The sequence below is a fragment of the Salmo salar genome, chromosome ssa13 (genome assembly GCF_905237065.1).
Source record: "Salmo salar chromosome ssa13, Ssal_v3.1, whole genome shotgun sequence".
Lineage (NCBI taxonomy): Eukaryota > Metazoa > Chordata > Actinopteri > Salmoniformes > Salmonidae > Salmo > Salmo salar.
In genome coordinates this window covers 22253026-22269234 of record NC_059454.1, presented here as the reverse complement: position 1 = coordinate 22269234, position 16209 = coordinate 22253026, and the positions used below count along the sequence as shown (strand labels likewise).

The 16209-nt window shown below is 42.0% G+C and overlaps 1 protein-coding gene across 1 annotated transcript in view; it reads right to left on the bottom strand.

Annotated features, from left to right (window-relative positions):
- LOC106566625 (plexin-D1) overlaps positions 1 to 16209 on the bottom strand; it is a 107643-nt gene that overhangs the window by 62725 nt on the left and 28709 nt on the right. The window contains exons 9-12 of the mRNA XM_014134824.2: positions 15069 to 15167; positions 12661 to 12753; positions 12403 to 12496; positions 8185 to 8342 (exon numbers count right to left, since the gene is read on the bottom strand). Coding sequence (XP_013990299.1) covers positions 8185 to 8342; positions 12403 to 12496; positions 12661 to 12753; positions 15069 to 15167 — 444 coding nt within the window. The remainder of the gene's footprint in view (positions 1 to 8184; positions 8343 to 12402; positions 12497 to 12660; positions 12754 to 15068; positions 15168 to 16209) is intronic.

The window sequence follows — 16209 nt, the reverse complement described above, 5'->3', positions numbered from 1 at the left end:
TTGGAGGTTTACTTAGTAGCAATGCAAATATCCTGGCACACCTATATGGACACTCAGACACTACGGTACTTTTAATGGTAAGTTTATGAAACATATATTATGATAAATAGAACTGAGACTTGAATCTCATTATGGTAAGTGGTGAAATAAGTATAGCTAGTTATAATTGTAGTGGCTTAGCAGATAATAAGAAAAGACGATCAGTACTTACCTGGCTAAAAGAGAAGGAATATAATATCTTTTGTTTACAGGAAAGTCATTCAACAATGTTAGATGAAGTTGTGTGGAAAAAGGACTGGGGGGGAGTGAAATATACCTCTCCCATGGACAAAGAAACTCAAAAGGGGCAATGAAATTAACTAACAATTTTGATCCGGATGTGCAAATTGTCCAAACAGATCTGCAAGGTAGATGGATGATTTAAAATATATTATTGGAGCATAAACAGATATGTCTCATTAATCTATACAGCCCAAATAATGATGATCATCGCTTCTTTGAAAATGTATACCATCATTTATCAAACCTACAAACAATACAAGACTCTATTATTATGGTGGGAGATTGTAATACTGTTTAAAATACTTCAATGGGCCGAGAAGGAAATCACACTACATACGATCACCCTCATGCACTTAAGGGAATCACGAATATCATGGATATACTGCAACAAGTGGATATATGAAGGCTTAAATATCCTCACCTAGTGAGATATACATGGCGGAGGCTCAATCAAGCTCAATCAAGCTAGTCATCTTGACTACTTATTATTATATTATAAAAATAAAGCGAACTGGATGGAATATGGAGAGAAATGAACAAAATTATTTTTTAATCTTCAACATAGAAATGCTACCAAAAATAATTTATTGAAACTTGTTGCAAATGATGGAGTCACTCATGATTCACCAAATTATATTTTGAAAGAGGAAGTAAAGTATTTTAAGCATATGTTTTCGTTTCAGTCTCCTCCATCTCGACTAACCAAAGTAAATGTGATGATTTTTTAAATATTAATAATATAAAATTAACAGCTATACAGAAAGACTCATTTGAAGGCCAAATTACAGAGGAGGAAGTTCTTGATGCAATTAAAGCATGTAAGTCCGGGAAAACTCCAGGGCTGGATGGCATACCCGTGGAAATATACCAAAACTTTTTTGATACAGTCAGAGGACCGTTATTAGCATGTTTTAACCACTCCTATAAAAATGGTAGATTTTCAGATACTCAACTAGTCCTGATTTCATTATTACTGAAACAGGATCCAAGTGGTAAATATAAAGATTGAGGCCATTAAAAAAATTGGAGGCCCCTTAAGTTTGCTGAAAATAAACACAGTTGACAGTGAGAGGGTTTTTTTTTTTGCTGAGTTTATATATACAGATCTTTTTTTAAATTATTTTCCAATAAACCTTCTACCCCTCCCCTAATTGGAGTAAACTAATGAACAACAACACTTAGGCTTCTACTTCCAGTTTTTACATACTATATACATTTTACGGACACAATCTATTTTACAATAGTTATCTTTTGTTTGTTTTTACTCCTATCCTTCCGCTAACCTCAATCCCTCCCATCTATTTCTGAAGATCATGCAGTTTGATTTATTTTTGCCATATATTTTTAACTGCTGTTTCACTAAAGTTTTTAACCGATATACATTTTACTGAGATGGTAGATTTTACATGAGTTATCGTGTTGTTATTAGTACCACCATTCAGATCCACTCAACCCCTCCCATCTATATCCTAACACCATCCATATTGGATTTATTTTTGCCATATATTTTTCAACTGTGCTGTGATGTATCACAAAAGTTCTGATCCTTTCTATTCTCATAGTTTCTACAGATTGTAAATGAAAGATTAATACAATTCTAAAAGTATTACTTTTTTATTTATCTATTGACTATGACTTCTCAAATCACCCAGTAGTGCTATCTGCAGAGTTAGCTCCAGGTAAATGTTGCAATTCTTCAGCCATTCATGGACCTGCGAGCAAAATCAAGCTATGTATGGACATTACCATAACAAATGAGCTAATGATTCTGTCTCTTCGCAGCAAAATCTGCAGAGCTAGGATGGTTGTATACCTTATATATATATATATATATATATAAAACATTGCAAGAATTTTGTATAATCATTTAATTTGAAAAATTCGAAGTTATGAATCCAGCGTTGTTTTGTGTATCAGTTCATAAACCATGTGCCACAGAATCGGTAGGTCAAAAATCTCTTCAACTATTTTGCAATCTATATGGTACAGTTGTCAATTTATTCATCCTTAAATGAAACTGGTGTACTTTTTATTCATCACAATTTTCTTTTACCAATTTTGGTCTTTAATGCAGGGCTGACAAGTTCCTGCTTGTAATATGAATAAAGGGAAAAATGCCATTCTTAAACATTGAGTGAGTCATTCGTACTAATCTGCTAGAGAACCAGTTTGGATTTAAGTATGACTTGTGTATGACTGACGCCTTTAGTGAGAGGCCAAATGCTTTAATATTTAATCATTTCTGCCCTCCGAACTCATATTCATTATATAAATTGGCCTGTTTAATGTTGTCTGGCTTGCTGTTCCAAGTAAAATGGAACATTTTTGGCTCATATATTTAAAAAAAAAAACAGGTCGCTGGTTATAGGCAAGACCATAAGCAAAAAGGTAAACTGGGATATGACTAAAGAGTTCATCAGGGTAATTTTTCCACAAATAGAGAGGTATTTTTGTATCTATTTTTGCTAACTTTCTATTAAAATGTATTGTAGTTAGATCATTTCTTTCTTTCGGGATATGTATACCGAGTATGTCCACATCACCGTTAAACTATTTAATTGCTAAACTACACGGTAATGTAAAAGTTTGTATTTTTTAGTGATCCAATACGTAATGTAGTACACTTATCATAATTTGGTTGTAATCAAAGAGGTTAGAAAACATATCCAGATCCTCTATGAGGCTGTGGAGGGATCCAAATAGTGGATTTAAAAGAAAACATGAATCATCAGTGTACAATGACCTTTATTTTTAACCCCTGGATTTCTAACCCCTTGATATTATTGTTGGATCTGATTTTAACAGCTAACATTTCAATGGCCATAATAAATAGATATGTCAATAGTGGACAACCTTGTTTTACTCCTCTTGACAGTTTAATATTTTCTGAGAAGTAGCCATTATTTACTATTTTACACCTAGGGTTACTATACATAACTTTAACCAATTTTATGAGAGATTCTCCAAAATTGAAATATTCCAGGCATTTATATATAAATTCCAGTTGTACTTTATCAAAAGCCTTTTCATAGTCAGCTATGAATACCAGGCCTGGTTTCCCAGATTTTTCAATTGTGTTCTATTGTTTCCAGTACTTGCCTTATATTATCTCCAATGAATCGTCCATGTAAAAAACCTGTCTGATTAGGATGAATAATATCCAACAATACCTTTTTCATCCTATGCACTATGCATTTTTAACCTCCCTGGGCAATGTGGGACGCTTGCGTCCCACCCTAGTCAACAGCCAGTGGAATCGCGTGGCGCGAAATACAAATACCTCAAATGCTATAACTTCAATTTCTCAAACATATGACTATTTTACACCATTTTAAAGACAAGACTCTCGTTAATCTAACCACATTGTCCGATTTCAAAAAGGCTTTACAGCGAAAGCAAAACATTAGATTATGTCAGGAGAGTACCCTGCCAAAAATAATCACAGCCATTTTCAAAGCAAGCATATATGTCACAAAAACCAAAACCACAGCTAAATGCAGCACTAACCTTTGATGATCTTCATCAGATGACACTCCTAGGACATTATGTTATACAATACATGCATGTTTTGTTCAATCAAGTTCATATTTATATCAAAAACCAGCTTTTTACATTAGCATGTGATGTTCAGAACTAGCATACCCACTGCAAACTTCCGGTGAATTTACAAAATTACTCACGATTAACGTTCACAAAATACAAAATAATTATTTTAAGAATTAGAGATACAGAACTCCTTTATGCAATCGCGGTGTCAGATTTTATAATAGCTTTTCGGCGAAAGCACATTTGCAATATTCTGAGTAGATAGCCCGGCCATCACGGCTAGCTAATTTGACACCCACCAAAATTGGCCCTCACCAAACTCAGATTTACTATAAGAAAAATTGGATTACCATTGCTGTTCTTCGTCAGAAGGCACTCCCAGGACTTCTACTTCAACAACAAATGTTGTTTTGGTTCCAAATAATCCATAGTTATATTCAAATAGCTCCGTTTTGTTCGTGCGTTTAGGTCAGTATCCGAAGGGTGACGCGCGAGCGCATTTCGTGACAAAAAAATTCGAAATATTCCATTACCGTACTTCGAAGCATGTCAAACGCTGTTTAAAATCAATTTTTATGCAATTTTTCTCATAAAATAGCGATAATAATCCAACCGGGTAACGTTGTATTAATTCAAAGACTGAAAGAGATGCGCATCTCGTGGACGCGCATCTCCAATGTCATTGTTCCCTGCCTGACCACTCACAAAAACTCCTGCTGTTTTTCGCCCAGAGACTGCAGAGACGTCATTCCACTTTCTGGCGCTTTCTGAGAGCCAATGGAAGCCTTAGAAAATGTCACGTTACAGCAGAGATGCTGTATTTTTGATAGAGATGCCACAGAAGGAGAACAAATTGTCAGACAGGGCACTTCCTGTATGGAATCTTCTCAGGTTTTGGCCTGCCATATGAGTTCTGTTATACTCACAGACACCATTCAAACAGTTTTAGAAACTTTAGAGGGTTTTCTATCCAAATCTACTAATTATATGCATATTCTTGTTTCTGGGCAAGAGTAGTAACCAGTTTAAATCGGGGACGTTTTTTATCAGGCAATGCAAATACTGCCCCCTAGCCCCAACAGGTTAACATGTGTAAATATTTGTATGAACATAAGATTCAACAACTGAGACATAAACTGAACAAGTTCCACAGACATGTGACAAACAGAAATGGAATAGTGTCCCTGAACAAAAGGGGGGTCAAAATCAAAAGTAAGTCATTATCTGGTGTGGCCACCAGCTGCATTAAGTACTGCAGTGCATCTCCTCATTTAAGTCATTTGCTAAATGACTTAAATGTAATGTAATGTAAATGTAAAAGTCATTTAGCAGACGCTCTTATCCAGAGCAACTTACAAATTGGTGCATTCACCTTATGATATCCAGTGGAACAACCACTTTACAATAGTGCATCTAAATCTTTTAAGGGGGGGGTTAGAAGGATTACTTTATCCTATCCTAGGTATTCCTTAAAGAGGTGGGGTTTCAGGTGTCTCCGGAAGGTGGTGATTGACTCCGCTGTCCTGGCGTCGTGAGGGAGCTTGTTCCAACATTGGGGTGCCAGAGCAGCGAACAGTTTTGACTGGGCTGAGCGGGAACTGTGCTTCCTCAGAGGTAGGGAGGCGAGCAGGCCAGAGGTGGATGAACGCAGTGCCCTTGTTTGGGTGTAGGGCCTGATCAGAGCCTGAAGGTACGGAGGTGCCGTTCCCCTCACAGCTCCGTAGGCAAGCACCATGGTCTTGTAGCGGATGCGAGCTTCAACTGGAAGCCAGTGGAGAGAGCGGAGGAGCGGGGTGACGTGAGAGAACTTGGGAAGGTTGAACACCAGATGGGCTGCGGCGTTCTGGATGAGTTGTAGGGGTTTAATGGCACAGGCAGGGAGCCCAGCCAACAGCGAGTTGCAGTAATCCAGACGGGAGATGACAAGTGCCTGGATTAGGACCTGCGCCGCTTCCTGTGTGAGGCAGGGTCGTACTCTGCGAATGTTGTAGAGCATGAACCTACAGGATCGGGTCACCGCCTTGATGTTAGAGGAGAACGACAGGGTGTTGTCCAGGGTCACGCCAAGGTTCTTAGCACTCTGGGAGGAGGACACAATGGAGTTGTCAACCGTGATGGCGAGATCATGGAACGGGCAGTCATGGAACGGGCAGTCCTTCCCCGGGAGGAAGAGCAGCTCCGTCTTGCCGAGGTTCAGCTTGAGGTGGTGATCCGTCATCCACACTGATGTGTCTGCCAGACATGCAGAGTTGCGATTTGCCACCTCCTCCTCGTGGACTGCACCAGATTTACCAGTTCTTGCTGTGAGATGTTACCCCACTCTTCCACCAAGACACATGCAAGTTCCCAGACATTTCTGGGGGGAATGGCCGTAGCCCTCACGCTCCGATCCAACAGGTCCCAGACGTGCTCAATGGGATTGAGATCCGGGCTCTTCGCTGGCCATGGCAGAACACTGGCATTCCTGTCTTGCAGGAAATCACGCACAGAACGAGCAGTATGGCTGGTGGCATTGTCATGCTGGAGGGTCATGTCAGGATGAGCCTGCAGGAAGGGTACCACATGAGGGAGGAGGATGTCTTCCCTGTAACGCACAGTGTTGAGATTGCCTGCAATGACAACAAGCTCAGTCCGATGATGCTGTGACACACCGCCCCAGACCATGACAGACCCTCCACCTCCAAATCGATCCCACTCCAGAGTACAGGCCTTGGTATAACGCTCATTCCTTTGACGATAAACGCGAATCCGACCATCCCCCTCGGTGAGACAAAACCGTGACTCGTCAGTGAAGAGCACTTTTTGCCAGTCCTGTCTGGTCCAGCGGCAGTGGGTTTGTGCCCAAAGGGGATGTTGTTGCCGGTGATGTCTGGTGAGGACCTGCCTTATAACAGGCCTACAAGCCCTCAGTCCAGCCTCTCTCAGCCTATTGCGGACAGTCTAAGCACTGATGGAGGGATTGTGCGTTCCTGGTGTAACTCGGGCAGTTGTTGTTGCCATCCTGTACCTGTTCCGCAGGTGTGATGTTCGGATGTACCGATCCTGTGCAGGTGTTGTTACACCTAATTTGTTTAACACTTTTTTGGCTACTACATGATTCCATGTGTGTTATTTCATAGTTTTGATGTCTTCAATATTATTCTACAATGTAGAAAATAGTAAAAATAAAGAAAAACCCTTGAATGAGCAGGGGTGTCCAAACTTTTGACTGGTACTGTGTATCCCAAAAATATATGGGGGATTGGAAATGATGCAGGCAATTACATTGATGGAAGCTGCAATCTATCTGCAGTATTAAAGCTGATCTACCCCCTAAAAAAACATCTACTGGTCTGTATGTTGTGGTTCTAAACCCTTGCTGGCCTTTGAATGAAGGTGTACCCATGTGTGTAAGATGCTATAGATTAGTTGAGTGTTAGTGTGTGTGTGTATGTGTGTGTGTGTGTGTGTGTCAGACTCCTTTGTTCCTCTGTTTGGCCAGGCCAGGGAGGTTTTATCTACAGGAAGTGTTTAGGCCAACCGAGCCTCATGTGAGCCGTACTTCCTGTCTGCAGCACAGATAAAGGCAGCATTCAGCAGCGTTCAGAGTGGGTCTGATTGCAACTCTAAACACTCTTTAATGCCTGACAGTTCAAACATAGGGACATAACCACAGATATTCAGAAGCCTTGATAGAAAGGAGCACAGTCACTCAGATGAATCCAACTGAAGAGTTGAACCCATGTGTTCAGCTGACTGGGGTTAATGACCACAGTGAGATCTGCATCCAAATAAACACATTCATTCCTGTGACCCATGTGGTTGTAGTGTGATCACATCGGTAATGTATATTGCTCTATTCTATTTCTGTGGGTGACTGCGTACCGAGCTCAATACCAACATGGTATGCACAGAACTCCACACACACGCACGCACGCACATACACGCACACGCACTTGCCCAGACCGACAGATAGGGTTAGACAGTGGCTAAGTATTCCCATGCCCTCTGTCATCCCTACAGATCAGTAGTGTTGTTCCTCCATAAGGGCCAGTGCCTAAGTGCTGTGACTGTGCTGTCATTCAGTCAGGGAGTTGTACAGTAAAGAGTGATATTTCAGACTGACTTGGTTTAATGAAGCTCTGCAATAACACTTCCCCTTACAAAATAAGCCCCAATCACAAGACAGAGGAAAGGCAGGGTACAGCGCCATGTGACAGGTCATGTGACATGCCACCACTTCCTGTTCTAAATTAGGCCCTGGGTCAACAATGATGGGATGGAGAATTGCATGAATGAGTATGTACAGTACAGTTAGACGTGTCCAGTCTTATGGATCTCGCGGATGGGTCATTGTGTGTGTGTGTGTATTCCTACCTTGGTGATCTCGGGGTCAGGACACTGACTACTCATATACTGGCAGTCATCCCTGGGTCTACAGATGTTGTCACACCAGCCACACAGGTGACCCTGGTCCTCACGTCCCCAACACTGGGAACAATCCCCACTGCCGACCCCACAGTTGTACACCTCCACTGAGAGAGAGAGGGAGGGGAAAAAGGGGAGGGCTTTATTAACACAATACATTCTGCTAGGACACATAGGCTATTTGAAAGGGCTCCATTACATCACCGCATGGGCTGCGTATATCATACTGAACCTATGTCAGTTCCTTTGGATTAAAAATATTTTCAACATAATATACAGTGGGGGAAAAAAGTATTTGATCCCCTGCTGATTTTGTACTTTTGCCCACTGACAAAGAAATGATCAGTCTATAATTTTAATGGTAGGTTTATTTGAACAGTGAGAGACAGAATAACAACAAAAAAATCCAGAAAAACGCATGTCAAAGATTTTAGAAAATTATTGGCATTTTAATGAGGGAAATAAGTATTTGACCCCTCTGCAAAACATGACTTAGTACTTGGTGGCAAAACTCTTGTTGGCAATCACAGAGGTCAGACGTTTCTTGTAGTTGGCCACCAGGTTTGCACACATCTTAGGAGGGATTTTGTCCCGCTCCTCTTTGCAGATCTTCTCCAAGTTATTAAGGTTTCGAGGCTGACGTTTGGCAACTCGAACCTTCAGCTCCCTCCACAGATTTTCTATGGGATTAAGGTCTGGAGACTGGCTAGGCCACTCCAGGACCTTAAAACCTGTTGGGGCAAGGGGACAGTATTTGCACGGCACCCGATTTAAACTGGTTACTACTCTTGCCCAGAAATGAGAATATGCATATAATTAGTAGATTTGGATAGAAAACACTCTAAAGTTTCTAAAACTGTTTGAATGGTGTCTGTGAGTATAACAGAACTCATATGGCAGGCCAAAACCTGAGAAGATTCCATACAGGAAGTGCCCTGTCTGACAATTTGTTGTCCTTCTGTTGCATCTCTATCGAAAATACAGCATCTGTGCTGTAACATGACACTTTCTAAGGCTCCCATTGGCTCTCTAAAGCTGCCAGAAAGTGGAATGGGGTGTCTGCTGTCTCTGGGCAAAGAACAGCAGCAGAGTTTGTGAGTGGTCAGCCTAGGGACAGTGTGACTGAGATGCGCGTTCACGAGAATTCTAAATGTTTTTCTTTCAGCCTTTGAATGAATACAACGTTGCCCGGTTGGAATATTATCGCTATTTTACAAGAAAAATAGCATAAAAATTGATTTTAAACAGCTTCGAAGTACGGTAATGGAATATTTTGATTTTTTTTGTCACGAAATGCGCTCGCACGTCACCCTTAGGATAGTGATTTGAACACACAAACAAAACGGAGCTATTTGAATATAACTATGGATTATTTGGAACCAAAACAACATTTGTTGTTGAAGTAGAAGTCCCGGGAGTGCATTCTGACGAAGAACAGCAAAGGTAATCCAATTTTTCTAATAGTAATTCTGAGTTTAGTGAGGGCCAAACTTGGTGGGTGTCAAAATAGCTAGCCGTGATGGCTGAGCTATGTACTCAGAATATTGCAAAATGTGCTTTCGCCGAAAAGCTTTTATAAAATCTGACACCGCGATTGCATAAAGGAGTGCTGTATCTATAATTCTTAAATAATTGTTATGTATTTTGTGAACGTTTATCATGAGTAATTTAGTAAATTCACCGGAAGTTTTCGGTGGGTATGCTAGTTCTGAACATCACATGCTAATGTAAAAAGCTGGTTTTTGATATAAATATGAACTTGATTGAACAAAACATGCATGTATTGTATAACATAATGTCCTAGGAGTGTCATCTGATGAAGATCATCAAAGGTTAGTGCTGCATTTAGCTGTGGTTTTGGTTTTTGTGACATATATGCTTGCTTTGAAAATGGCTGTGTGATTATTTTTGGCAGGGTACTCTCCTGACATAATCTAATGTTTTGCTTTCGCTGTAAAGCCTTTTTGAAATCGGACAATGTGGTTAGATTAACGAGAGTCTTGTCTTTAAAATGGTGTAAAATAGTCATATGTTTGAGAAATTGAAGTTATAGCATTTTTTAGGTATTTGTATTTTGCGCCACGCAATTCCACTGGCTGTTGACTAGGGTGGGACGCAAGCGTCCCACCTAGCCCATAGAAGTTAATGTACTTCTTCTTCTTCTTCTTCTTGCCTTGGCCGTGTGTTTTGGGTCATTGTCATGCTGGAATATCCACCACGACCCATTTTCAATGCCCTGGCTGAGGGAAGGAGGTTCTCACCCAAGATTTGACGGTACATGACCCCGTCCATCGTCCCTTTGATGAGGTGAACTTGTCCTGTCCCCTTAGCAGAAAAACACCCCCAAAGCATAATATTTCCACCTCCATGTTTGACGGTGGAGATGGTTTTCTTGGGGTCATAGGCAGCATTCCTCCTCCTCCAAACATTGCGAGTTGAGTTGATGCCAAAGAGCTCCATTTTGGTCTCATCTGACCACAACACTTTCACCCAGTTGTCCTCTGAATCATTCAGATGTTCATTGGCAAACTTCAGACGGGCATGTATATGTGATTTCTTGAGCAGGGGGACCTTGCGGGCGCTGCAGGAGTTCAGTCCTTCACGGTGTAGTGTGTTACCAATTGTTTTCTTGGTGACTATGGTCCCAGCTGCCTTGAGATCATTGACAAGATCCTCCCGTGTAGTTCTGGGCTGATTCCTCACCGTTCTCATGATCATTGCAACTCCACGAGGTGAGATCTTGCATGGAGCCCCAGGCCGAAGGAGATTGACAGTTCTTTTGTGTTTCTTCCATTTGCGAATAATCGCACCAACTGTTGTCACCTTCGCACCCAGCTGCTTGGCGATGGTCTTGTAGCCCATTCCAGCCTTGTGTAGGTCTACAATCTTGTCCCTGACATCCTTGGAGAGCTCTTTGGTCTTGGCCATGGTGGAGGGTTTGGAATCTGATTGATTGATTGCTTCTGTGGACAGGTGTCTTTTATTCAGGTAACAAACTGAGATTAGGAGCACTCCCTTTAAGAGTGTGCTCCTAATCTCAGCTCGTTACCTGTATAAAAGACACCTGGGAGCCAGAAATCTTTCTGATTGAGAGGGGGTCAAATACTTATTTCCCTCAATAAAATTCAAATCAATTTTTGACATGCCTTTTTCTGGATTTTTTTGTTGTTATTCTGTCTCTCACTGTTCAAATAAACCTACCATTAAAATTATAGACTGATCATTTCTTTGTCAGTGGGCAAACGTACAAAATCAGCAGGGGATCAAATACTTTTCCCCTCAATGTAAATAAACCCAGAGAAACAGAGAGGGAAGACATAACAGAGACCCAGAGAAACAGAGAGAAGACATGACAATAGAAACCCAGTGAAACAGAGAGGAAAAACATAACAGAAACCCAGAGAAACAGAGGGGGAAGACATAACAGAAACCCAGAGAAACAGAGGGGGAAGACATGACAATAGAAACCCAGAGAAACAAAGACGAAAACATAACAGAAACCCAGAGAAACAGAGGGGGAAGACATAACAGAAACCCAGAGAAACAGAGGGGGAAGACATGACAATAGAAACCCAGAAAAACAGAGGGGGAAGACATAACAGAAACCCAGAGAAACAGAGGGGGAAGACATAACAGAAACCCAGAGAAACAGAGGGGGAAGACATGACAATAGAAACCCAGAAAAACAGAGGGGGAAGACATAACAGAAACCCAGAGAAACAGAGGGGGAAGACATAACAGAAACCCAGAGAAACAGAGGGGGAAGACATGACAATAGAAACCCAGAAAAACAGAGGGGGAAGACATAACAGAAACCCAGAGAAACAGATGTGCATGTTCATGTTCCAGCACCTCCCACAGAGAAACCATTTGTGCTTGTGTGTTTTGATGACTGAGCAGTGAGTATGGTATGAAGCATTAGTCCTGTAGTAAAGTATGCCGTTCTTCTGGCTGTAGAGGTCAGTTCTTCTGCTCTCAGGGCTCACATGGCAAATACATGGCCTGTTAACATTGAGAATATACTAGCATCTGGGAGTAGGCTTGTGTGTGTGTGTGTGTGTGTGTGTGTGTGTGTGTGTGTGTGTGTGTGTGTGTGTGTGTGTGTGTGTGTGTGTGTGTGTGTGTGTGTGTGTGTGTGTGTGTGTGTGTGTGTTTGTACAATCTTACCGATCATGGGTTTAGGGCTGTCAATGTACTTGTCCAGTTGTCCCTTTCTCCGCAGGCTGAGCTGAAACACCCGACTCCTCTCCGCTGTGGTCAGCTACATGGACAGAAACAAGCTCACTGATTGGCCATTTCACCATACACAACCAGTAAGCATGGCTTTGATTGGGCATACACTAAACATCTTATTTCTGACTAGCACCTTCACCAAGATTGTGTTGAGTGACTTGTGCTCCTAGGAAGGTGATTGGTTGTACTCACCATCACTCCACTGCACTTGACCTCTGAGCCACTGTTCAGCCATCGAGCCTCGTACCGCTGCTCACTCCCAAAGTCACACTCAAGCTCCTCCTGCTACAGAACAAAACAAACCAATCCGTCCTCATGACAATAAAACCTTAATTTATAAACCAATCAAAAGGCTGCCGCGGTCTGACATCACCCAGGAAAACAGGGGTTTGTGGAAACACATTTAGGGATAGATATTTTGCCTTTAGAAATGTTGCTAGGTCTTTATTTTCCCCATCCTAGCTTGATTGACAGTCTGTTTCTGCTTCAGCCGACTGCTTTGCAATTGGATGGATCCATGCCAAACATTGGCAAGATAACATTGGGTAGACGACATTGGCTAGACAACATTGGCAAGACAACATTGGCAAGACAACATTGGCAAGACAACATTGGCTAGACAACATTGGCTAGACAACATTGGCTAGACAACATTGGCTAGACAACATTGGCTAGACAACATTGGCAAGACAACATTGGCAAGACAACATTGGCAAGACAACATTGGCTAGACAACATTGGCTAGACAACATTGGCTAGACAACATTGGCAAGACAACATTGGCAAGACAACATTGGCTAGATAACATTGGCTAGATAACATTGGCTAGACAACATTGGCTAGACAACATTGGCTAGACAACATTGGCTAGACAACATTGGCTAGACAACATTGGCAAGACAACATTGGCAAGACAACATTGGCAAGACAACATTGGCTAGACAACATTGGCTAGACAACATTGGCTAGACAACATTGGCAAGACAACATTGGCAAGACAACATTGGCTAGACAACATTGGCTAGAATGCTACAGCAGCAACAGCCTGGCACCAAGGATACTCCATGTTTTCACATAGACATGTTTGTATTGGAGATTGGAGATGTCTCTTTGTTCAGAGGATGTGCTTGTTCTAGTTCCATTATCAGCATAGTGGCTGTTCCATCTAGTTGAGCTAGATACCCATTAGTCGAGCAGGGTTGATCTTCCTGGGTTCATTCTATACATGTACGAACACTATGTAGGGAATAGGGTGTCAACTGAGACATAATAACAGGGACCTGGCTGGGAGAGAACTGTGTCCCCCTGAACAACTCTGGTAACCATTGACAACCCTGGGAGGGGAAGAATGCAAAACATCTAAATAGCACAGGATAATTGTCCCTGCCAGGCAGAAATTCAGAATCATGTATAATTCATATTCATCAACATCTGGACGGTAAAGTGTGTGTGTGTGACTCTCTATCACAATATAAATCCAGTGGGAGAGTGTGTGAAAGGGCACAGGGTTATAGTTACGACTGACCAGACCTGGCAACAAGTCAGGGATGGAATGTCACAGAGTCAGACCCTCATGACAGATACAATATCATCTTCTGGCTCACATTCAATATGTTGAGGTTAGGATTAGGGTTATACAGACTGATCTGAAATCAGTGTCTGAAGGTACAAAATGTACAAAAGTAGAAAGATAGGGGGAATAGTACTAAATATGGCTATATGTTCTTTGAATGTCTCTATATGTCTGTAAATGACTGTATACATACTGAGAGATAAGACATCAGAGAACTCTGAATGATCGGCTATGAAAAGTCAACTGACATTTACTCCTGAGGTACTGACCTGTTGCACTCTCTACAACCACTGTGATTATTATTATTTGACCCTGCTGGTCATCTATGAATGTTTGAACATCTTGGCCATGTTCTGTTATAATCTCCACCCGGCACAGCCAGAAGAGGACTAGGCACCCCTCAGAGCCTGGTTCCTCTCTAGGTTTCTTCCTAGGTTCCTGTCTTTCTAGGGAGTTTTTCCTAACCAGCGTGCTTCTACATCTGCATTGCTTGCTGTTTCGGGATTTAGACTGGGTTTCTGTATAGCACTTTGTGACATCGGCTGATGTAAAAAGGGCTTTATAAATACATTTGATTGATTGATTGAACCTGGTGGAAACAGACAGCTAAAAGGTGAGAACCTGGTGGGAACAGACAGCTACGAGGTGAGAACCTGGTGGGAACAGACAGCTACGAGGTGAGAACCTGGTGGGAACAAACAGCTAAGAGGTGAGAACCTGGTGGGAACAGACAGCTAAGAGGTGAGAACCTGGTGGGAACAGACAGCTAAGAGGTGAGAACCTGGTGGGAACAGACAACTACGAGGTGAGAACCTGGTGGGAACAGACAGCTAAGAGGTACCATTCTGGTTCTAACCTCTCCCACACAGTCACTGCAGCTGTCTCAGCTCACTCCCAAATAGACACCACTTAGGGATTGATGACTATGATTTCCATCAATCTCCCTTTAAGACCAAGAGTTACTTTAGTCCTATCCGGCTGTACCATATTTAGGATCATATCTAACAGGGGTAAGGGTATACTGTACCTGATCCACATTGCTTAGCGACAGGGTGAAGTCTTGGGTTATCCCTGAGGGTGATGGTGGAACATCCTTGGCCACAAGGCTTGGACAGGAAGCAGAATTCTGGAGGACAGGAAGTGACACAAACACTCATGGGTTAAAGAAAACAATGTAAAACACCTGTCCTGTTTATGTGGCTGAGAGGAGGAGGAGGAAATAAGAGGGTGAAGCTCTGCTCTGCTCAGAGAGAAACAACAACATCCTAAAGTGGAGGATCAGTGAGACACACCAGATGGCAAAGATGGCGGAATGGTGGCAGGATGGGGCTCAAAGCAGAAGACCTGAACTCAGACTTTATTTCTGATCTTTACAGAACCTCATATCAGACTTTTACTTAGATTAAGATAGGACTTTTATTTCGATTAAGATAGGAATATAATTTTGATGAAGATATGACTTTTATTTTTCAGTCAGGACATTTATTGTCATGGTATGGCCCGACTAACTCACTCTGACTCACCTAACCACACTCCTCCAGTTGAGTACATCAGTCTCTCTGGACCCAATCAGACCCCCTCCTCTCCTTCCAGAAACAGCTGCCTGTGAGTGGGGCTCCTAATAGTGGCAGAGGGACTTAGCTGTGTGTTAACACTCTTGGCTCTAACACCAAAGGCAGTAGAAGAGTGGGGTGGCTGGCTGTACCACAGCGGTGATGCTGTCAGGGCATAGGTATGCTCAGAGGAGGTGAGGAGTGTCTAGGGGGGCTGTGATAGCTATAATGAACTTAACGAGCTTGTCCTGCCTTAACATAACAATACTTAAAGGGATAGGCGTTCTCATCACAATTAAAGCTTGTCAGATGTTTTTCTCAAAAGAGGTCTGAAAAAAGAGGTTTAATATTGAGCTCAGTCTTCAATGACAGATTTTGAAAACATCCTTACTAACATTCATTTTCCGATAAAAGCTCCTCACACTCGGGCACAGTACACACTAACTGGACACCATGGCAACCATATACAGCATTGTACATAAGACAGGAAAAACTGTGAAACAGTGAACCCATTCTTCAACACACTGGCTCCAGTGGGCCTATCAAAAGCCACCACGATGTAGAACTGGGAGAGAAAGTTTGGAAAGGTCAGAGAGGCTTTAACATGGCCCATTA